General features: G+C 32.1%; 2 protein-coding genes and 1 pseudogene across 4 annotated transcripts in view; 2 read left to right on the top strand and 1 right to left on the bottom strand.

The window, feature by feature from the left end:
- The first annotated feature begins 915 nt into the window (after positions 1-915).
- LOC107464588 (ethylene-responsive transcription factor ERF114-like) lies at positions 916-1,523 on the top strand (annotated as a pseudogene).
- A 12,365-nt stretch (positions 1,524-13,888) lies between these two features.
- LOC107464601 (acid phosphatase 1) lies at positions 13,889-19,441 on the top strand. The gene is made up of 4 exons (XM_016083520.3): positions 13,889-13,920; positions 16,626-17,048; positions 18,420-18,632; positions 19,177-19,441. Exons 2-4 carry the CDS (start codon positions 16,651-16,653, stop codon positions 19,352-19,354), a joined length of 789 nt encoding a protein of 262 aa, XP_015939006.1. The 5' UTR covers positions 13,889-13,920; positions 16,626-16,650; the 3' UTR covers positions 19,355-19,441.
- A 582-nt stretch (positions 19,442-20,023) lies between these two features.
- LOC107464666 (uncharacterized) overlaps positions 20,024-24,443 on the bottom strand; it is a 38,161-nt gene continuing 33,741 nt past the window's right edge. The window contains exons 3-8 of one of the 3 annotated variants that reach the window (XM_052254484.1): positions 23,949-24,028; positions 23,131-23,319; positions 22,911-23,045; positions 22,440-22,559; positions 22,029-22,133; positions 20,024-20,379 (exon numbers count right to left, since the gene is read on the bottom strand). In XM_052254484.1, coding sequence (XP_052110444.1) covers positions 20,215-20,379; positions 22,029-22,133; positions 22,440-22,559; positions 22,911-23,045; positions 23,131-23,280 — 675 coding nt within the window. In that variant the 5' untranslated portion in view covers positions 23,281-23,319; positions 23,949-24,028 and the 3' untranslated portion in view covers positions 20,024-20,214. Of the gene's footprint in view, positions 20,380-22,028; positions 22,134-22,439; positions 22,560-22,910; positions 23,046-23,130; positions 23,320-23,948; positions 24,110-24,443 lie in introns of those variants that run through there. The other 2 variants (XM_016083606.3, XM_052254485.1) reach the window with 2 other exon arrangements.

The raw sequence follows: 24,443 nt of genomic DNA, 5'->3' as shown, positions 1-24,443 counted from the left end.
GCAAAACAAAAAAATCCAACCAAACAACTTGCAAACAAGTTGTCATAATGATCATAATATAAAGATTAATCAACATTTTTAACTATATTATAATATGACACTTATAATTAGACACTTCCAACTTGGTTCATGATAATTCTAATATGTTCTTTAACTTAATATTTGTGCAATTTGATTTTAATATTTGTTTGTGGACATTCATTTTTAATACATTGACAAATCAAAATTGATTGACTTCTTTACAATTTTCACCTCAAAATCAATTTTGATAATATCTTCAAAAACTCCACCTGAAATAAAATATTAATATATAAATTTAGTTAATATAAAACATCAAAATAGAATACCCACAAAGAATCAACCAATGAGGTCGATATCTAAAGAGCATCTCCACCATCTTCAATAATATTTGTTGAAGCATTTGAATTATATTTTTTGAGGTAAATACCAAATTAGTATCCGAAGGATTCTGACGCTGATAAAATAGTACCTGATCTTTGTTATTGACAAAATGATCCCCAAAAAATTTTAAAATTTGACAAAGATGACTAACTACCAATTGAATTATCTGGAGTTAAGGTTTAGGGATGACGTGTCAGTTAACAATTATCGTATACAAAATTTACCCATTTTTAATTTTTATAATTAAAAAAAACTCCAATTTCATTTTTTTTCAAAACTCTAATCCTCTTTTTTTCCCCTAAAACTCTCCTCTCTTTTTCTAAATCATCATCATTTTCTAAAACCCTAATCTCCTTTTTTTCTTCTTCCTTTTTCTCTTAACGATGCTATTTTTAGGAATCAGATAGTGATTAACGAGGCTCTGGTTGTAGTTGTGGTGGTGGTGATGATAGCGGCAGAGGAGGTGGGATCTTTTGCGAGGCATCGCATGGAAGACCCTGTGTTCTTGAGAGAATGGATCAGTTTGCGATTGGGAAGCCGTGTGAAGAGGAAAAATGGGCGACGGAGATTCGCGATCCAAGAAAAGGTGTTCACGTTTGGCTTGGAACCTTCAACAACACCAAAGAAGCCACCAGGGTCTATGACAGAGAAGCTCGTAAGATTCGCGGAAAGAAAGCTAAAGTGAACTTTCCCAACGAGGATGACGAACACTCCATTCAACAATCTCGCAACATTATTCCAAACCTTCTTCCTCCTCCCATTTGAAGATCGAGTAATCATCCTCCTCTGTATCAATATGGTTATGCCAACAACAACAACAACAACAATAACATGAACAACCAGGCAACGATTCTGAACCTCAACTTAGAGTTTGGTTATGATCTGAATTATGGAGGAGCTATTGGTGTTGGTGGTGCCATCACGCAGACCCATTTGTGAGGTGTGCTGATGATAATTTTGAGTATAGGTCTGGTTATGGTTTGGCATCGGAGGTGGCAGGTGGGTCAAGTGGTGATCAACAACATCAAGAGAAAAAGAAGAGCTATGAGGTGGAGAAGCTTTTGGAGGAGCTAATGGCATATGAGAAAAAAATGAGAAATGAAAAAATGGTTGAGTCTTGAGAAGAAGGGGCTGAGTATCACCCAAAAAAAGATTATAGCTTGTTCTCCAAAAAAAGATTCACCCAACTCTATCACCAAAGATGTAAACTCAGTAATATGAAATTTCACTAAAGTTTCTTTTGTCATACGAATCATATAAAGACATTGTAAAATACCGAGACGGTTGGCTATTGTCTTGGTCATGTATAATGTCTCCAACTTGGTTCATAGAGTAGTGGATGTTTTTTCTAAACGAACTTCTTGCAATATGTAATACCCTAGCAAACAGAGCTTTACGCCTAGGATGTAACCCAGAGGTAGCGAGGTGCTACGACCTTTAAAAATAAAAATACTAATGTATATAATTGAAGAAAGTTGTAACTAGGAGCCTTGAAAGAGAAGTTAATAAAAAAACGGAACAGAAATTGCATTCCTCACAAAAGTTACGCATAAATGGATAGGTAAGTTTGAAAAGAAGGTTTGAAATATATACATATAGATCAGAATTCTAAAATACAGATAATAAGTTCCGACTCGACCTGCGAAACTAAAGCTGGCCAGAGTATATACATAACCTAAAATACAATCCCAAACTATAAAATAAACTCCTGTTTTTCCAAATCAATCCCTAGGAGGGACTAAGTACATAATACAAGGACTAGAGAACAACTATGTAAATATATATACAAGCAGAACATAATGCTAAACCCAAAATATAGCTCTTCACCCCCGTAAGGTCTCTAGAATGCTCATTATGATACCTCCCAACCTGTATCTGAAAACAATAATATATGTATGGAATGAAAACCGGAGGTTCTCAGCATAGTAAAGATGCCCACGTACATAAGATATAAGGTCCCAGGAAAGTCAGAGGCGATCCTAGAACTCCGACACTCAGATATAAAGTTTAGAATTAAAGTTTAAAACCATAATACAAGGTGAGCTATGTAAGGTTTCTAAGTCTAACTCAATTCTACTTATTCCCTCAGTGTATCGCCTTCCTCCAATCCTCCAAAATTTCGGTGCACAGACAAGCAATACAGACAAAACAAATACAAGTAAGATACAGATAGAGCAGGTAGTAAATATAGCGGGTAAGCATAATAATCACATAGGAAAGTCCAATTAATGCACAATCACACAAAACACACATATGCATATGATGTATGCCTATCCTATGGCTGATGAGTCTCATCTGTCGATGATATAGCCAACTCGACATGTCCGGTAGCTAACCCGAACATCATCCTCTTGAAAATTGGTAAGTGGTAAACCACCTCGATCCCCGCCATCTACGGGCAGTAAACTATCTCGATCTCCACAAACGTTTTCAATTGAAAAACAGCACACACGTGGGCGGTAAATAACTACGATTCTCACAAAACAATTTTATATCAAATCTGGTGGACGGTAAATAACTACCATCACCACAAAAATAATTTCAAATCAAGTTCATTCCCATCATCATATAGTATTTTACTTCATGCAAAATCATTCGTTGTCATTATCCTCATTACTTCATACCCCATTTCATTATCTTCATTCATATAATCTCAGCATTCAGCACTTTCTCAACCACAAATCATTATTTCTAAACCTCACCATTAAGTTAACTAATTCTCTAGGTTTTTCTCCTCCCTAAGATTAAAAACTAAATTAGGGACTTTAGAAAGTAACTATAGAGGTTTGGAAGTTAGAAATTGAATTAAAATCACAAAAAATTGCATTTTTTTTCAAAAACAGAGGTATCGCGTACGCATGCATGATCTCACGTACGTGGGGGTACAATTTGCCCCGCTCATGTACACGACCTCTGTCCGCGTACGCGAGCTCCCCTGGATAAAAGCAATTGGTCATGTCGTGTGTGTACTCGCATATGCAAGTCCTCCAAAATTGTTAAAAAACTGTTAAATTTTGTAGAATTCACTTTTACACACCAAACTTCCGACGAGCATAACTTTTTTCATAAAAAAATGTTTTTTATCCCTAAACCATCAAATCACAAAATCTCTCAATTATCGAAACCCAAATCACGAACTGAAAAGGGAAGAACTGGGTGAGAAAACGTGATTTTCATACCAAATTATTTTATGGGTTTTGTAGAGAATTCCGAGATAAATGTGTGGCCGCTAACGGCTCATCAATCAGAGTTCCGAATTAAAAGTTATGTGGAATAGAAATTTGAGTGAGGGTTTATGTGTTCTTCATGTCCCCCCTTCCCCCCTTCCTTCCCCAAATGGTCCCCGCGTGTTTCCCTTTGATTTGGGAAAGAAGAAGAGCTTATGCTCTTATATGTTTGTGAGTTAGCTTGGGTCTTGGGCCTGTTATAGGTCTAGTTCAACCGACTCGGTCCGTTTGACCCAATTTTAGGTCAAAACTTTTAAAATTAGTGTCAAAATTCGTATTTTAATTATTTCTTCCATTTAAAACTATAAAATTTAATTTTTTAGTTTTTTTTAAATAATAATTAATTTATTAGTTAATTATTTATTAATTTCTCAAAGTTTACATAATGCATTATCTGTAATGCATAAATGAATGGTGGAGAGAGATTTTTTATCAAATTCTTTCTTGTTCTACATCATTTTTTATAATATTAAGTTTATTTTCTTTGCCATCAAATGCTGCTCTAACAACTTGTTGTGTAAGCGTTGCTATTATACGAATTTTTTACATTCTAAAATTGATACGATCATTAAACCGTTGAATCTCAAATTTCATGGAAGACATCTTTGAACAATTGGCCCAAAATTCAATCTCGAACTCTGATACCACTGTTAGAAGATAGAACATGCAAACAGAAGTACAAAATTTACACAATTGACACATATTAATATCAAATATTTTACTAAAAAAATATATATGATATATAATAAAGTTACAAAATTGTGTAACCACTCTATCTTAACTAAATCTCTGATACACAGATACAAGGTAGTAATTTAGGACACTCATCGAAATACCAAAGCAAATAATGCATTCAAATCAAATATAAAGAGAAGATACTAAAAGAACAAAACTAATCTTTTCTAACCAAAAAAAAATAACTAATGACATGATATTTAAAACAAATGTGGGGACATAATACACAAAGAAAAATCCAATAATTTTCTCTCTAGCATTTACTAATTATAACTCATAACTCTTAGTAAAATGATATGCATAAACTTAAGATCAAGCTACCTATTAATACTATTCTTGTAAAAGTAAAAAAAAATCCAACAAAACTATTTGCAAACAAGTTGTCATACTAATCCTAATATAAAAATTAGTTAATAAAAAACGCATTTAAGCCAAGGAGAGAAATTTATTACGCATATAAGCCAAACAAGAATCTGATGCAAGAATCAGCCAAAGCACATTTTAATGTAATTCGAAACAACTTTATTCGAATTACATTCCTTAATAATTCGAATCAATACAGCTCGAATTATTCCCAACCATTGTGTACAAGTAATTCGAATCAACTTGGAACGAATTATAAAAGCATAATTCGAATTGTGTCAATTCGAATTAGTAGGAACACGTGAGTAGGAGGAAGTTCGAATCAAATTTATTCGAATTACTCACATTTCGAATCAAATGGTAATTCGAATTACACATTGTACAATAAGATATTAGAAAAAATACTATATAATATAAAAAAATATACTAAAAGAAGTATAAAACAAGATTATAGTAAATTAATTTTAGTATAAAATTATTAAATATAAATTAATTTTAACTCCTATTAGTACATTGAATTAAAAATAACATATAAAAATGTACTTGTATTTATTAAATTTTAATAACATATAAAAATTTAATGACTTTTTAAATATTTTTTTTATAATAGGAGTACATTTTTATATGCTTTAAATAGTTTATATAAAAATGTACTTGTATTTATCATACAAAAATAAAGTATTGTGCCAATATAATAACATTATAACATTTTAAATCAATTTTTTTAGGATTTTAGATTAAAAGCAGCACATGAAAAAGCATTATTGGTATTTTAAAGCTAACTTAATTAAAAAAGATAGAACTGTATTTTTTAGGATTTTATGTACATAATTAGGCTAATTTTTTTTAATATTGATCAAAGATGTGTGTTACACTATGTTATTTGGTTTCATGTAAGTTTTACTCTACTATAATTTTTCTTTTTACTTTTCAGAAGACACAAATCAAAAAAATTTTTATAAAAATATAAACAAGCCAAAGGGAGAACAATTTTACAGAAATAAGCCAAAGCAAAATCTGATTCATCAATCAACCAAAATACATTTCTATGTAGTTCGAACCAAGCCGGTTCGAACTCAGTTTCCATGTAATTCGAACCAAATAGGTTCGGATTAGACATTGTAACTCAGAGCCACATAATTCGAACCAATTAGGTTTGAATTCTATCTTCATAATTCGAACCAATTAAGTTCGAATTACACTGAAGAAATAGTAACCAAGTAATTCGAAATAGGATGGTTCGAATTACTCAGAATTCGTCCCGCACAGCAATTTAAGTTACGAACATAGTTTCCGCATCATGTCTTAATAAAACTCGTACAGTTATTTATTCCGGTGTGCGTTAGACATACATTTCGTTTAAAATTGCGTAGACAGAACATATTCATTAACTAAAATCCCATTCAAAGTACATCGCACTAACATTAACAAATTCTATCAGTCACCAACTACAACTAAAAAAACTGATAATAGTGGAATCTAAATGCGAAATTGAAATAATAAAAGTACCAAAGCCACGAATACACCTAATCATATCCCCCTGTGTGCTCTGCTCCTCTGAGCTGTGGGCAACTCCGACGTGTGTGGCCGAGCTGCCGACAAAGCCCACATCTCTTTGGCCGGTTCAAATCTGCCTCGTCCATATTGGTCCATATTCGAGTGGACCTCGGACGACCCTCTCTCGCACGCCTCTTGTTGGGGTCAGGGATAACAGTCGGCCTGTCATATGGTGGCCAGAAACCCTCCGGAATGGGAGGTGTGAAACCCATTCGATACACACTGAAGACTGAACTAAGACGATACACCTGGTGGACGTAAGGCTCCCATGTAAGCCGTGAGTAGGCACAGCATGCCAGTGCGTAGGGACATGGGAAATGAAGTGCCTGGAAGTATCCGCAGTCACATGTGTGAGATGCAAGCGAGACTCTGTAGCTACCCAGTGAGAAAGAACCAGTCGGAGTTGTCTCTGCGACGGTGAACTTGGAGTTATCCTTGTCGTACACAGTAACCGTGAAGCACCTAGCCGTCTTCAAGTTGGCCTCTATACCCTTCACCAAGTGCTGACTAAATTGTGCTCCGGTTCCCATCTGCGCCTCAGCCTCTCTCCCTTTGCGAACAAATAATTCGGCCAACCTTCCGTATGTTGCCTTCACTTGCGAGCAGACAGGAAGGTTTCCGACACCCTTGAGGATCGAGTTCACACACTCAGATATATTCATCGTCATGTGTCCGAATCTACGCCCCTCATCACAATGCTGTGTCCACAACGAATACTCAATCCGGTTCGCCCAGTCACACATCGCCGGGTCTTCGGACCTAAGAATATCAAATCAGTAATGGAACTCGACCTCGGTCTTAGCGTACGCCGCATTCACAAGTAGCCTCCTTGTGTCTTTGCCCTTGAAGGTGAGGGCGAAATTTGTCGCAACATGTCGAATGCAGAATGTCCGATATGCAGACGGAGGTAACCAGCCTCCGTCAGGAGCCTTAAGTGCGGCCTTGATACCGTTATGCCTGTCCGAGATAACCAGCAGACCCGTCTGCGGTGTCACATGCTGACGCAGGTAGGAGAGAAAGAAGGACCACGACTCAGCATTCTCACCCTCGACTAATGCGAATGCAACAGGGAGTATATTAGAGTTCCCGTCCTGTGCAATCATGACAAGCAATGTTCCCCCATACTTGCCATACAGATGAGTGCCGTCAATACTAACTAGGGGCTTGCAATGACGGAATGCCTCGATACACGGTGGAATTTTTATGGTTTTTTTTAGAATTTTTAAGAATTTTTTATGATTTTTAGGCATTTTAGGGTTTTCAAGCATTTTCTAGATTTTTTTTTAGGGTTTTTTAGAATTTCCTAAGGTTTTTAGGATTTTCTATGGTTTTTTAGGGTTTTTAAGGATTTTCTAGGAATGTTTTGGGTTTTCTTGGAAATTTCAAGGTTTTTTAAGATTTCCTAAAGTTTTTAGGGTTTTCTATGGTTTTTAGGGCTTTTAGAGTTTTTTAGGATTTACTAGAATTTTTTTGAGTTTTCTAGAGTTTTTTAGGATTTTAAGAGTTTTCTAGGGTTTTTAGAGTTTTTAAGGGCATTCTAGGATTTTTAAGGTTTTTTAGGAATTTTCTAAGGTTGTCTAGAGTTTTTTAAAGTTTTTTCGAGTTTTCATGGTTTTCTAAGGTTTTTTAGGGTTTTCTAGAATTTTTAGAGTTTTCTAGGGTTTTTCATAGTTTTTTTAAGTTTTTAGAATTTTTTAGGGTTTTTTAGAGTTTTTAGAGTTTTCTAGGTTTTTTTCATGGTTTTTAAGGTTTTTAGGATTTTTTAGGATTTTTAGGGATTTTTAGGGTTATCTAGTGTTTTTTAAAGTTTTCTGGGGTTTTTATGGTTTTCTAGGGTCTTTATGATTTTTTAGGATTTTTAGGGTTTTCTAGGGTTTTTAGGATTTACTAGGGTTTTTTTTTCTAGGATTCTTTAGAATTTTTTAGGTGGTTTTTTAGGATTTTCTAGGATTTTTTTGGATTTTTTAAAGTTTTTTAGATAGTATTTTTTAGGATTTTTAGGGTTTTCTAGAGTTTTTAGGATTTTTCTAGGGTTTTTAGAATTTTTTAGGATTTTCTAGGGTATTATAGACTTTTTTAAAGTTTTCTCTGGTTTTTATGATTTTCTAGAGTTTTTTTAGGATTTTTAGAGTTTTTTAGAATTTACTAAGAATTTTTTGGATTTTCTAGAGTTTTTTAGTGTTTTATAGGGTTTTTTAGGATTTTATAAAGTTTTGCTAAGGTTTTCTAGATTGTTAAGGTTTTATGGGGTTTTCTAGTGTTTTTATAATTTTTTAAGAAACAAATTTATAGCGACAAAGATATATATGTTTTGTTAGGTTTTGTGACAATAAAATAAAGGAAAATAAAATACATACCTGCTTGCTTGGAATTTTCTCGTACACTGTTAAGCTTCCATAGTCTGAAGAGGCCCAAGATTCTCTCTTATAGTGCTTCTTGCGCTTCTTCTCTACGCTATTATCACCTTGGGATGAAACCCTACTGAAAGCTGCTCATTTCTGAAGGGCAATGCTCTTCAAGTTCAAGCACGTCCATTTCTAGGGTATTCCGATTTTACCTTTCCTTGAAAAGTTGAAAGATACAAGAGCAATTATAAGTGCACCTCCACAGAGCAGCAAATTTAGCATCATACGTGGAGTTATGTCAGTTGTTTCAGATCTACTGTTGCATAATTTCCCTCTGCTTCTTCATAGACTTCAGCATGAATTTTTTCAATTTCTGAGCCTAAACTAGGCAAATTCTCTAGACCTTCGTTACTTGGTTTTTCAATATTGAACCTAGCACCATCTCCTAGTGAAAGAGGAAAGAAAAAACCGAAGAAGTGAGCATCCTCTTCTTGTGCATGCATTGCTTCTGAAATTTCTGCTTTAGCCAATTACAAAGCCTTCTCTGGTATAATTTCTGCTTGGCCCTTAAGTACTTCATCCAATTCTGAAACACCTTCAACATTGAAATAAACGTTGCCTTCTTCTTGTTCTTTCTTTGCATATGAATTTTCCGCTTCAGTCAGTTGCAAAGACTGCTATGGTTGTGGAGCATCTAAAGCACTTTCAGCTTCAGTAATTACTCCCAATTCTTGCTGAATTTGTTATTCATATATTTTCATAATGCTCTTCTGAAATATCTTCACTATCATCCTCATCATCAGGGTCATGATCGAGGGAAACAGTTTCAAATGAAAGTTCTGTCTCAATTTTATCATCCTCTAGAACCAAAGGAACATTCAGATCATGTTCAGCCTCAAATGACACATCAGTGTCATTATTTGGAACCAAAGGAACACTAATATCACAGACAGTTTCACTTTCATCACTCAGACCTCAGATGTCAAACTAGAGCGGCTATTATGTGATTCCTCAAAATTTGGAAACCCCATCAAAATATAGAATCAAGTTTTCAAGGTGGTCTGATTGCAAGCCACCACATTCCAAGGGTTTTGCAAAAGTTACCTTGCGAACGTTGTTTTTGGCCGGCGACAATGAAACATGACCTGCAAGTCCTCATCACTCCCGATCGTGAAACAATCGTACTTTACGGTTTCCTAGAGCACCGTGATTGGAATTCGATAAAAAAACTTCTTCACCCGTTTCACACCTTCTAGACCAAGTTTCAGCAGTACAGAGCTAACAAGGTCCTCATACCTCGTCGTAGGCCTGACGATAATACAGAGAGGATCCTTATCAGTGAACTTCACACCGGAACGAGTTTTCCTTTTAATGGATCGTCTGTGGTGAACCAACACTACGAAATTCTCCTCACTAGCCATCTTACCCCTCTCTAAAGATAGCAACTCACGTTCACACCATATATATACAGGTCTGGTCCTCACTAATTCGAACCAGCCTAGTACGAAATATGGTCTGTGTAATTCGAACCAAGCTAGTTCGAATTACTTGAGGAGTGTAATTCGAACCTAATTGGTTCGAATTATCAAGTTAGATTTCGAACCAGATTGGTTCGAATTATGTGGCAACGGATTACAATGTGTAATTCGAACCTATTTGGTTCGAATTACATGGAAAGTGAGTTCGAACCATATTGGTTCGAACTACATAGAAATGTGCTTTGGTTGATTGATAAATCAGATTTTGCTTTGGCTTATTTGTGTCAAAGCGTTCTCTCCTTGGCTTGTTTACGTTTTTTACCCTATTTAAAGTATATAAAAATGTACTCCTATTATAAAAAGAATATTTAAAAAGTCATTAAATGTTTATATGTTATTAAAATTTAATAAATATAAGTACATTTTTATATGTTATTTTTAATTTAATGTACTAATAGTAGTTAAAATTAATTTATATTTAATAATTTTATACTAAAATTAATTTGCTATAATATTATTTTATACTTCTTTTAGTATATTTTTTTATATTATATAGTATTTTTTCTAGTATCTTATTGTACAATGTGTAATTCGAATTACTATTTGATTCGAAATGTGAGTAATTCGAATCAATTTGATTCGAACTTCCTCCTACTCACGTGTTCCTACTAATTCGAATTGACACAATTCGAATTATGCTTTTATAATTCGTTCCAAGTTGATTCGAATTACTTGTACGCAATGGTTGGGAATAATTCGAGCTGTATTGATTCGAATTATTAAGGAATGTAATTCGAATAAAGTTGTTTCGAATTACATTAAAATGTGCTTTGGCTAATTCTTGCATCAGATTTTTGTTTGGCTTATATGCGTAATAAAATTTTCTCCTTGGTTTAAATGCGTTTTTTACCCTATTTTTAACTATATTATAATATGATACTTGTAACTAGATGTTTGTAAATTGTAATTTAGTTCATGATAATTTTATTATATTCTTCAATTTAATATTTATTAAACTTGTGCATATTTATTTTCAATACATTGACAAATTAAAATTGATTTTGATTTTTTTATTACGGGTAGGACATGGTGACAAAAGTAAAAGAAGAGGCGAGAGCAAAGAAAAGAAATATGAGTGAAGGTCAAAGGGAGAGTAATCACAACGACAAGAGAAGAGTAGAAGAAGAAGGATGATTTTATTAAAAGTTTTGAGAGAAAGAAAAGATAGTTTGATTTGGTGTATTAAAATGAGTGTAAATTTAGAAGGATGAATTGTAAATAAAATAAAAAATAAAAAAATATATCATTAAAAAATATAATTAACTAAAAAAAATGATTAAATGGAAAGTATATTGAATCATTATAAGTGATGAATTAGTATTTGTTTTTGTAATAGGTAATAATAAGCTCTGAGTTGTTGATAATTGTATTAATTTTGTTATGTTTTGTTAAGTGTTTTTGGAGGGTTATTATATCTTCAATGACAATGCCGAAAAAACATATTTTAGTCGCACGTGGAATCGAGTCTATATCGAACTATATAAAAATAAGAAAATTTATTTTCGATACATTTTTATATTATTGATGGATGTAAATATTTAGTAATTCACGACAAAAATGAGTTAAAGTCCAAAATGATATTTGAGATTGGTAGCATGTAATAAAATTATTTTCGTGATGTGATTCTAATTATATCAATTAGCTCTTTAAAATTGATAAAAATGTATCATATATTAATTTTTAATAGCATAATGAATTACTTGATGAAAAATAACTAAAAATTAATATGGTGCATTTTTTTAAAAAGTATAAAAAATTATTTTGAAATATATTTTTATAATATCTGCTGATTCTATAAGTTAAGATAATTTATCAGTTCTAGATTTTATTTAAGTTTATTGTTGGTTAATGAATTATTATACATATAAGACAAAATTTAAATTTTTAATAATTAATTAAACAGACTAATAAATTAAGTACTAATTTTACCCAACGTTATTTTATTTTGGAGTTGAGGTAAATATCAAATCGGCATTCAAAAGATTTTGACGTTGACAAAATAGTACTTGATTTTTGTTATGATAAAATGGTCTCTAAAAGATTTTAAAATTTGACAAGCGTGTCTCCAAGCTCATTAGAACAAATTTCTGACAAGCACAATGCTGACATAGCCACTACATCTTGATGACATGGCAAAACCCCTCCCTAACCATAATCCTTCCCCTCCAACGCACTTCCCCTTCCCCCTCCCCAATGCACTCCCCCTCCGAACCTTAATCCCCTTTCCTTATCCCTTTGAACTCTAATCCTTCTTCCCTAACGCACTGTCTCACACTCTCAACTCACTCTCTCTCAAAATAGCAGTGGAGTTCAACCTTCTCAGTTTTACAGAACCAGTGTCACCGGTACCACACGGTTAGGGCTGGCAATTCATACCCTACCCGCGGGTATCCAACCCGGTCCAACCCGTTCGGGTAGGGTAGGCTACCCTACCCGCAGCGGGTAGGGTAGGGTACGGTCCGAGTATGCCTGCGGGTAGGGTAGGGTACGGGTTTAGGGTGTACCCTACCCTACCCTACCCGCACCTCATATATAACACATATTTTATAAAAATCTCTCTATATAGTGAAGGAAGTGAGAGTTGAACCCACAACCTCTCTTATGTAATGAGTTATAATAAGTGAACAACCACAAAACTAATTAGTTAATTAAGTAATTTAGAGCATTAGTTTTTTATTTTTTATGTTATTAATACATATAAAATTCGAAATAATTGAATTTTATATTTACTTTGAAAAAATTTGATATTTCTGCGGGTAGGGTAGGGTAGGGTAGGGTTTAGAATTTTAGAGTGCGGGTAGGGTTAGGGTTGAGAGATTCTCAACCCGCGGGTAGGATAGGGTAGAGTTTTAATAAAATTTTCAACCTGCGGGTAGGGTTAGGGTAGAGTCCAAACCCTACCCTACTCTACCCATTGCCAGCCCTACACACGGTTGCCATCTCGTCGTCGAATCTTCTGCGTCTGTCAGCGTCGTCTGCCTTCTTTGTTAGCATTGCGTTGTTTGTATGCCTTCACCGCTGTCGTCTTGTCTAAATCCACTCTCTATCATTTCTGCACTTTTACTGTTGTGCTTTGCGGTGACTCGCTTTCCTTTTGTGGTCGAACATAAAAACAAACGCATATAACATTTAGGATGAGTTCAGGAACACGTTTGTCAAATTTTAAAATCATTTAGGATCTATTTTTGTCAATAACAAAAAAATAATACCATTTTATCAATGTTAAAATATTTTAGATATCAATTTAATATTTCCCTCTTTTAAAATCTAACTCGAAAAAAGTCGAATTATAGTGGAATGTTGCACCCACTAGTACTGTTGCCATGTGGATTCTGACCTTATTTCCACTTAAGCTTTGAGGCCAAAATTCTTCCCAATAACCTTGGCGGTTGAACCCTTTTCATGGTGGTGGGTCATGGGGACCAAACATGTTATTTATTTTTTTGCTTTAATTTCTATCATATATTATTTTGGGGGTATCCACCTTATGAAGCAATTTTGCTCTCTGACGCCAAGCCCACCCATTTTCTTGAATATGCTCATATTAGTGTCTTCTATGAAAGAGAACTAGTGCCTTCCTTCCATAACCTTATGTTTTTAATTTTTCACCCCTTTATTTATTTATTTATTTATTTATTTATTTTTCTTATCCTATGGCCTCTACCTACTGACTCTACTTCACTATAAATAGCTTAGCAACTTCATTGATTTACATGGTGCTTGGACACAATTTTCTTAGCTTCTCATAGTAGTGTAAGTGCATTTCTAACATTTTTCTCCTAGAGTTTAGGCAAGTTGGATCTTGCATTTTAATAATATAGATGACAAATTGAATCAAATACGTGTTTTCTTCTTAAATTACTTTCAATATATGTGCTGATTCTAATTAAGATCGCCTCTATATGAAGAATATAATATAAACATAATTGTTCGTCTATCCATTATTAGCATCATACGTTATACATATATATTAATTAATTTATTATTATGTGGTTATTACATACTTCATTTAAAATAAATTTAATTATTTTATTAATCTCTATAATTTCACCAATTAAGCTTTTGTATTTTTTTTCATTTAAATTTTAAAATTTTATAATTAGATTCTTATTATCATGACAAAAATATTTAGGTTAGCGAAATATTTCATTTTTAAATTTAAAGATATTATAAATATTTATTAAATTTCTAAACGTGACCCAACTTTTTTTCTAAAATGACAAAATAGCCCTCTTTTTTCCTTGTCATACTTCAGCCAAAAATTCTTTTCTCCCTCCTTTTTCTATGTTGTTTTATATCATGGGAGAAACTCAATTCCATCACTCGTTTTGTATTCTATGTTTTTTTTTTCCATCGTAACCACCGCAAAGAATGGGTATAATAATAAATGAACACTTTATAAAAAATGTTTATCGTTAGTAGGAACTTAAGTATAAAATTTAAAATTGGTTTAGGAATCTAATTAAAAAATATATATAAAGACTTAATTATGAATTTAATAAAATTATAGAATTTAACAAAAATAACTTAATCTTTAAAATAATACTTTTAATTTAATTATTAATTTGAGTGGTGGAAATATACCTACGAAAATTATATTATCCCCAATTATAATTTTACTTCTCGTTATTAGTAGAAATGTCAGTTTATTTCAATAATTCAGATTATGCATCACGCCAATTATACATATATCGATCAAAATATAATACATTCAAGGGCCGGATTCAAATAAAACTTTTTTGTTTTAGATATTGCATTCAATGTCCTGTTTGGTTTCTTTTTTTTTACTAGTAATTCACTCTTTTGTGTAGAAAATATTATTAGCGAGGGTTAGAATATTAGCACTTGAGAACTCACGATCATTTGCTAGCTCATTGATATTTGTCATGAAACCACTCATCCCAAAAGCTTAAGCTGATAGGAGAAGGTAACACTAATGGTTATATCTCTAACATTCTCCCTCAAGTAAGAGCCTCTCTTTTGGGTTTGCTTGATTTTCTATTCTTTTTTCACTTTTTGGGGTTCTCCAAGGATCGAACTCTTAACCTTTTTGGCATAGAGCTCTGATACCATGTCATGAAACCATAGCTCTATGTCCGAAAGGTCAAGAGTTCGATCCTTGGTGAACCCCAAAAGTGAAAAAATAGCATAAGGCAAATAAAAAGAGAAAAAAAAAAGGCCTATGCAAAATCAAACAAACCCAAAAAGAGGCTCTTGTTTGAGGGGGAGTGTTAGAGATATAACCATTAATGTTACCTTCTCCTATCAGCTTAAGCTTTTGGGATGAGTGGTTTCATGACAATATTTTCAAAAAAAAAACGGGTTTATCACATATCTGAATATATTTTAAATATATAAAAACTTTGGAACCAATTTTTAATCAACTTTAATTTCTCCTTCTTTCTTTATCGCTCTCTTGCTAAAAGAAAAAAAAAATTGTTCGAATTTTTTGTTTGTCGAAAAAAAGAAATTCCCTAGTTAAATTGAGGTTTCTAATATACACCCTTTTAACTATTAGGAGTAAATAAAGTAACAAGTAAATATTTTTAAATATGTAAAATCTTGAAAAATCATTACTAATAAAAAATATTTCAGAGGATTTATGAATAAGCTAACTACTTATTATTTCTCAAGTTTTTCATCATAAAATTAAAAATGAAAAACATACATCCAACATACTTTTCATATTGACCTTTTATTACATGCACTTTTGTATTGGTTTTCAGCAAAAGAAATCATGTTTCTCTTAGCTTTATTTATTTGTTTATTTATTTATTTATTTATCTTCTTTTGATAAATATAATAAAGTGAGTGAACTACTGTATATAGCTTATAGCCTATAATGTACGGACACTGATACGGACATAAGATATGACACGATACGGGACACGTCGATACATGAATTTTAAAATCTTATATAACACAGGAACACGTATACATTTAAAATATAAAGTATTTTTTAGATAAATCGTAGTAATATTTTTATATTTTTCTTGATATTAAAACAAAAAAATTATTTTTATGTTTTATTTTAATTATATAAAGTATATAAAATATTTATTTTTTTAATAAATAATAATATATACTATTTTTAAATTTATTTTAAGAATATATGTTAAAAATAAGATTGGACATGCTGACACATGATGATATTTAGGTCAAGCGTGTTCGAAAAATTTTTTATTTTTTATTAAGACACGGTTGGACACAACAGATACGTGTGTCGAACAAATATCGATGAGTATTGTCTCCAAAAATGTGTTTGACATGCAAACACAACAACTCAAGAAAGTGTGGTGCTTTGTAGCTTATAGCTTATTTATCTCCTATAAGTTACAAGCCATTAATTCTTTCAAGCTAAGGAAGCACTAAAGGACTTTCTTTCTCATTTATCCTATTTCATATAAAATCCACTATCCCATATAATTCACTATATAATTTAATTTTCTCTTCTTTAGACATAAAGTATAATAAGGATTAAAGATGGAGCAAGGATATAGGTTTTTGGTGCTTTTCTTGTTGGCAATGATGTTCTCAAAGGCAATGTGCATAAGACACCACAAAAGCACCAATAACAATAATGGTTCTTCTTCTTCTTCTTCAAGCTCTTCTATTAATGGAAGCTTTTGCTTGAGTTGGAGATTAGGAGTGGAGACGAACAATGTGCTGCCGTGGCGAACGGTCCCAACAGAGTGCTTGCAATATGTGGAGAATTACATGATCCATGGCCAATATGAGCAAGACTTGGATTTGATCATGGAACAAGCTATGAGCTTTGTGAGCACCATAACACTTGCTGGTGATTCCAAAGATGCTTGGATTTTGGATGTTGATGACACATGCATCTCCAACTTATTTTATTACAAAAGCAAGAAATATGGGTACGTTTTACTTAGGTATAATTACTCTATTACTCCTTATAATTTTATTAAATTTATAATTAAATTTTTATAATTTTTTTTAATGGATTCTTATGCCAATTTGATAAAATTATAAAATATAAAAAAGTAAATTTTTTACTTATATTATTATTCGTATTTTTTAAAAAAAATTTACTTTTGGTATTAAAAGTAACTAATAAAAAGTGATAAGAGAAAATAAAAGATAGTACAAACATCATTTATCTATACTTATATTAATACTCGTAATATTATAATATTAACTAATAATAACTTACGAGTATACTACATGAAAACCAGAAGTCATCACCTATCAGTAGTTCGTATAGAATAGAATAATTCTGTATTCATATTTATAATCGAATTCTATAAAAATTTAATCAAATTAGTAATATATATAATCAAATTTCAAAAATAATACAATTAAAACAGATTTGTGTTTGTAATCAAAATAGGAAAAAATATATAAAAATACACTAATAGTAGGTAATTTATTGTATTTATAAGAATTTTAATTATTTTTCTACGAAAAAGTTTTCTTTTTTATCAAAAACATTTTCATTAAAAATTATGATCAAAACAGAGATAGACATCAGGGCCAATAGCAGTAATCAAGAATGGAATTTTCTAATAAAACACGAAATTATTTTACCATAAAAAATGGTAAAGTTTCCTGTGAGGCCTGCATCAACAAATCACACATGCACTGTCGGCATTGAATTAAATAATAGTAAAAGTATGTTTTTTTTTTTGTTATGTTTGTAATTTTTTTAAAATATTTTTAATATTTAATTTTATTTAATTGTATTTTTAAAAATAAAATTAAACGTGATAAATATTAAAAAAAAGGACAAAAATCATAGTTTATCTTTTAAATAATTACATCATTTCTTTACTTTATTGGTGTTGACTCACATCACGTCATTTATACAAAAATGTATTTAAATATATTAATATCTTAATAAATTCAAAAAATTAAATAGCCCATTTTTTTAATATAATTTGTTCAAAGCTCGACCCTCTGCGGAGAGGAGTATGAAGGGTACAAATAAAACAACACTTGAAGCATGTTAAGAAAAATAAGAACTTACTACTTAGTTTAAATCTAACCGTCAGTATCATCATCTCGTTATTATATGAAGCAACCTCATTGCTCCTTTGCCATATCACATAGCCATCGGGGCAAAAGAGAATTGATTACGTAGTTTTATTAATAATAATAATAATAATAATAATAATAATAATAATAGTAGTAGTAGTAGTAGTAGATTTCTTATATCTTCTGTTGGAACAAAAGTAAAAGTAGTTAGATTATGGGTGATTTATCAAATTTGAAAATATATATATATACAGGTGTGACCCATATGATCCATCAGGGTTCAGGGCATGGGCAATGAAAGGGTGGTGCACTGCAATTCCATCAGTGTTAGGGATGTTCAACAAGTTAATAGATAAAGGATTCAAAGTGATTATGCTCACCGGAAGAGACCAAGAGACTCTTGGTCAAATCACTAGGGACAACTTGCATAATCAAGGCTTTATTGGCTATCAAAGACTTGTCATGAGGTAACTAATAATAGTGTTTAGCTGATATTTCCTAAGGACATGTACCATTAGAATAGAAGTTCAAAATTGAAAGAAACTTTATTTTCTTCTATTAAAATGAATTTAATACTAAGTTGAAGGAATGATAAATATAAAAGTATGGACTTTTGTTTGTAACATTTGTGAAAAATGTCCATTGAAGGTAGACAAGGTAGATTTATAGTAATTATAGGAAAAAGTTCTTGATTTTTATTTTATTTTAATAAAGATATAATAAATATAGAATTTAATTTTTATATATTAACAGTGTAAAATATTTTATGCAATTGTCTATCAATAGAAAAAATAATTTTTTTGATGTGACATATCTGATTTGATGCACGTGTAATCCTGTTTTACAATGATAATGTATCAAAATTAAATTAATAAATATATTAGAAACTTAAATTTTGCAAAATGTTTTATAACAACAACAATAATAATAATATGCATCAATGGATCAGAGCGAAATTTTCTCTTAAATGGATCGATTGATATTATACATACACATTTTGACCCTTTTCAGGACCGCCGCAAATAAAGGGCAAAGTGCAGTAAAGTATAAATCAGAGGTACGGAAGCAATTAGAAGATGAAGGTTACCGGATATGGGGGAATGTGGGTGATCAATGGAGTGATCTTCAAGGAAATTCTCCTGGAAACCGCACATTTAAGCTCCCTAATCCCATGTATTTTGTTCCTTAATGTTTTGTTAATGCACGGTTAATATTATTATAAGCAAATGTTCAACTATGTTATATTCAGCTATCAATTCAAAAGGCTGTTCCCTTCTCTTCTTCGAAATAACATACAATTAGTCATCTAATTATATAATTCATCCATTATTTGAAATCATTTAAGTCGTTGAATTTGACTTTTTTCTTTTTTAATTATAATATTAGTGCATACCAATTAAATTTATAAAATTTACGCCTAGAAAAAGTTTACCAAATAAAGGGATGAAGATTGTTCTCAAATTTCTATACTATGAGTTCAATGTCTCAGACTGAAATTTGTGTGTAGAAAGTTGATATTACAATTGATGTGTTTGAATTAGAGCATGAATCACACAAAGAAGATGAAACATATTCTGATATGAAATATTAGTGAGTACAAGAAAATATCAACAATCTTTGTGGAGGGTGACCTAACTAAATTGTTATTCCACAGCTCAAACTCATTAGCATTTGCAAAAATAGTAGGTACAAAAGCTTTGGATTGGGATTTTGATTCCCTAATTTTTCTCAAACATAAAAGTTAATTTGTATTGTCTTTTGATTCACTAATCATTAAACTTGTACCTTGAATACACATTAAATATCCTCTATGAAAATTAGGCATTTCTCATAAATTGGTGGTAACGGAATAGAAAGATGGTTGAAAAAGTATCTGCAGTTTCAATAAAAGATTTGTCATCCTCTCAAATTGGTTATGAACATAACCATGTGATGCTCGATATAAATGATGAATTAATCTCAATACATGCTCCCAGGATGTTCAATCCATCATCATACACCAAAACTGTCAAGATTTATTACTCAGATTCAACAAGCCTAGTAACTTATCTACTTACTCCTAATTTTAACCTTCAAAGTCCAATTAAGCTTGCCCTCCGGCAAAGGAATGGACCTTGGTAAACGCAGCGGCACCTCATATTCTCCAAGTGTTGCTAAAGGCACTGGGAGATGTAGGTTTTCAGGTGCAATGTTCACACATAGTTGTCTTGCCACCTAAAATTACCATAGCACTTAAGAGTCAGAAGTAGAGGGGGAAAAAATGAAATTAAAGGATGAAGACTCAAATTTGGTCCCTCGATTACTATTTCGTAACGTTGTTCCCTCATAAACCTACACCACCACCACCTCCTCCTCTTCACTGCCAGCACCACCTCCTCCTCCTACTCTTCAACCCCAATCACCAAATGACACCAAGATGGGGTCCTGAGGGTCTGAGGTGAATGGTTAGAACTAGGTAGTGGTTATGGTGGTCAAGGTGGTGGTGAGAAAGAGAGAGAATGTGTACAAAGATAAAGTGAAAAGGAGAGGAAGACACAAAATGATGTCATTTTGGCCTTTAGTCAATAACACCACATCATCACTTCCTCAAAGGAATAATGATTGAGGAATCAAATTGAGTCACATTATTTAATTTCAGGGATTAAATTGGTCACCAAAAATTTAGGGAAAAAATTTAATCGATCCACAAATTTCAGGGACCAAATTGAATCTTTACTTGAAATTAAACTTTGATATATATACATGTTTATAATCTCAAAGCATAAATAATTAAATATGGATGTAGAGCTTTTTATTCATCAAGTTGAAAGTAATACAATAACCCCATAACTTATGCAGATCCTAATTTTCTTTCATAAGAAACTAACTTTTTTATCAGTCATGTCTTGCAGCAGAAACACTAAAAACTAAAACTAATAGAGAGTTCTTTCAATTATTGAATTAGAATGTGCAGAGACTGAGAGTGAGAGAGAGCACAAGCCTGAGCTTATGTGATTAGTGTTGCATAGGAAAAGATGGAAGTGACGAGGTTTTAATAGGTATCTATATTGCTGGCGTATATATAGTTTAGTATACATTCTCAAACAGATGAGCAGATAGAAGTGGTAATCTATCCAAGCAAGCATGGACTTCTTTCATAGAAACTATTTATTACCAAGTGTCCACAATTTACTAGAGTAAACGAAATAAAATAGGTCATAGGTAATAAAGGACAACGGAGCAAAGGAAGGAATTGGACGTCAACAAACTTGCCTGTGTGGCAAGGAGGGAGACGAAGGGAAAAATTTGTAAGAAACAAAGATAAGTGATCAGATTGGTAAGAATGAACAAACTCTGAGACCTCTTTAAGATTTCAATCTTTTCCAATTTTTCAATGAAATTAATAGGGATTCCTGCCATAGTATAGAGATAGACTCTATTTTATCTCAACTTCAATCACACCACCACCATGATAGCACAATGAGGTCTACCTATTTTGTTCTCAGTTGAAAACGACAGGATTTAACATACCTAACCTAACCCAACCCTCTTTTCATGGATGGAAAGAGATGTTGGAGACTTGGGAGTACATAATGGTTTTAATATCACATCAAGATGATTAGGTACACAGGAATTCTGCAGCCATTGTAGTTCATACCAAAGACACAGGCAAACTAAAGTGAACCATTGAACAGACCAAGTTGCAAATCATAATGGTAGGAAACGTAAAAAATTCCCAAAATAAAATAAAGTGAACCATCAATACTAACTGCATTTTGTTTTTGGGGATAAAATAACTGGATTTTTTTTTGTTAACATGCTATATTCATGTTTCTTATTTTCATGTTGCTATCAACATGTGACTAGTGCAGAGAAAGCATTACCTCAGCCACAAGAGCATCTTTTGTCATAGGTGAACGTAACTCCAAAGGGTCATCTTTTGATGCACGGACCTTTGCTTTTTGAACATCAATTAATCTCCGCAAGACCTATCAGTACACGCAAATCCATATCAAAATGCCATATATCTATCTACATGAAACATTTAACATGATAGAAGTAAATGTTTCTAATTTACAACCTTTACGAACTATGTACTTGGGAGTATCATCACAATACCAACTCTAATTTGAAGTTTGAACCAGTAGCACATAAAAAGAAAATTCTCAAAATAATTCCTTTTTAATCAGTTAAGCTAAAATCAAATAACTAGAAAAGCTAAATGATAACCTTAAAGAGAATTGTGCATTTGGTTCCAAACAGCAGTAAAAAGCTTTTAAGAGTAAACTACAAACCAGCTTAGCTTTATCAAGACGAAGCGCAGCCCTTTCATACTCTTTCATCATATCTTTCTTTGACTCTTTAATTACTGTAACATCCTTTTGTTCTTCTTCTCCTTCAATTGGCTGACAGATCTGAAGAATGGAAAACGCAGCACTAATGACTGTTGATGGTAGAGAAAGTTCAAAAGAGTTGGCAATATGAATATGCAATTGTTTACGTTCCAAGGTCAGAAGCATAAATCGTTGACAATGTACACAAGACATGCATTTACATAAACACAGATGGAAAGGGAAAGGATGCTGATATTTTAACAATGCCATCTGACAATATTATCGTCATGCTATTCGAGTAGATAGCAATGCACAGAATTGAAAAAATAGGAAAAATAAACACGATGATAAATGGCATTGACCAAGTAATTACATAGTTGAATAAAGCAAAACTGAGGTCAAAGTGAAACGGGGTAAAAGCCTAAAATAAACCTTGCGCTGCTCGCTTATGAGATGAGCAAACTTGTCAATATTAGGGACAGCAAGGAGCTTTGGCATTAGGTGGTTGCGAAAATATCCTGGGGCGACTTTGACAGTATCACCAGCCTTTCCCAGCTTATCTACGTCCTTTAAATAGGAAATTGGAAATGTCAGTAAATCGAATTGAATCCATCAAGAAAACAAACATCAGACCCAACAAAGAGACAATTACAGAGGTGAGGATGACTTGGAGCTTCCTCATGTATCGAAGTCCTTGAGAAGCATACCAGATTGGATTTACCGCAGTACTATCATAACTAGCATCTCTAAATCTAAGGACCTGATTAACTCCATGTCTGCCATATCTAAGATAACAACCCATTTAGCTTAAGACTGAAAGTCACAATCACCGCCTTTCTCTCTATCAAAACCCAGAACAAATAGCTATTAGTATTGAAACAATAAAGTCCATTTCTTCAAAACAAGTTTGTTTGGTTTTCTATAGACTAAAAAGAAATCAAATTCCATTTATGAAATAACAAAAGTTTCTATTAAAATAACACAGTCCTAAAATCAAACTTAAATATAATAATACAAATATCAATCACAAATTACATTAGAGTGCAATACATATCTCAACCCCAAAATACAGTATCTTAATCACAAATTAAAGTAAGATACAAATCTGAATCCCAAATTACTGTATACCAAAAGAAGAAAACATACTTGACCACTTAAAATATGTAAAATGTTTGTAACTTATATTGATTATCCATAAGAAGCCCTCTTCCATGAAGTCTTAAAACTAGTCAATTGAAAGTATCAAAAACACAAAAATCATTCGTATTACATGACATGAATTCTAGTTATAATGTTTCTCTAATTGAAAAAACTATGGCTAAATACTTCATTTCTTTCAAATTGTCTGCAATTAGTGAACTCGGTTCCCTGATGCATGAACGTGATCTTTACATACACAATAAAATTACCTCAAACATAAAACGAAATGAAAAAAAAAAACAGATATTAAAAGAAAATTATCAAGCTCACCTGGAAACAACGGAGACGATAAGGATGCCGGCGTCGGAGGGGATACGCAGACGAACGCGGCTGAGGTGCTGGAAGCACACCTATTGGCGTTTGATGTTAGGGTAGGGATATTTTCGGAATTCTACTTCGGTTAGCTATTCTCACCAAATCCATGTTGGGATTTACTTTTAATTTTAAATATATAAATTAAATTTCTTGTATTCAATTATATTTATAACGACTATAAAATTATTTTACATGTAAATCTAATTTACATCTAATTTTACATAATATCACATAAAAAATAATTATTTTTATATTAATGTAGCAGATACGAGATGGATTAGCACTCTCCTTAATTGAACAAGATAGTTGATAAATTTAATAATATGTCTAAAAGGATAAAATTGATGTCTCCTTAACTAAATAGGCAATTATTTACAGAAAAATAAAATTTCAAAAGTGGACGTTTAATTTGAATTTTTAATTCAAAAATAAATAAATTTTTAATTAATT

Source organism: Arachis duranensis, chromosome 9 (assembly GCF_000817695.3).
Source record: "Arachis duranensis cultivar V14167 chromosome 9, aradu.V14167.gnm2.J7QH, whole genome shotgun sequence".
Classification (NCBI taxonomy): domain Eukaryota; kingdom Viridiplantae; phylum Streptophyta; class Magnoliopsida; order Fabales; family Fabaceae; genus Arachis; species Arachis duranensis.
Note: the sequence above shows the minus strand (reverse complement) of the source record. Positions and strands in the feature narration are given on the sequence as shown.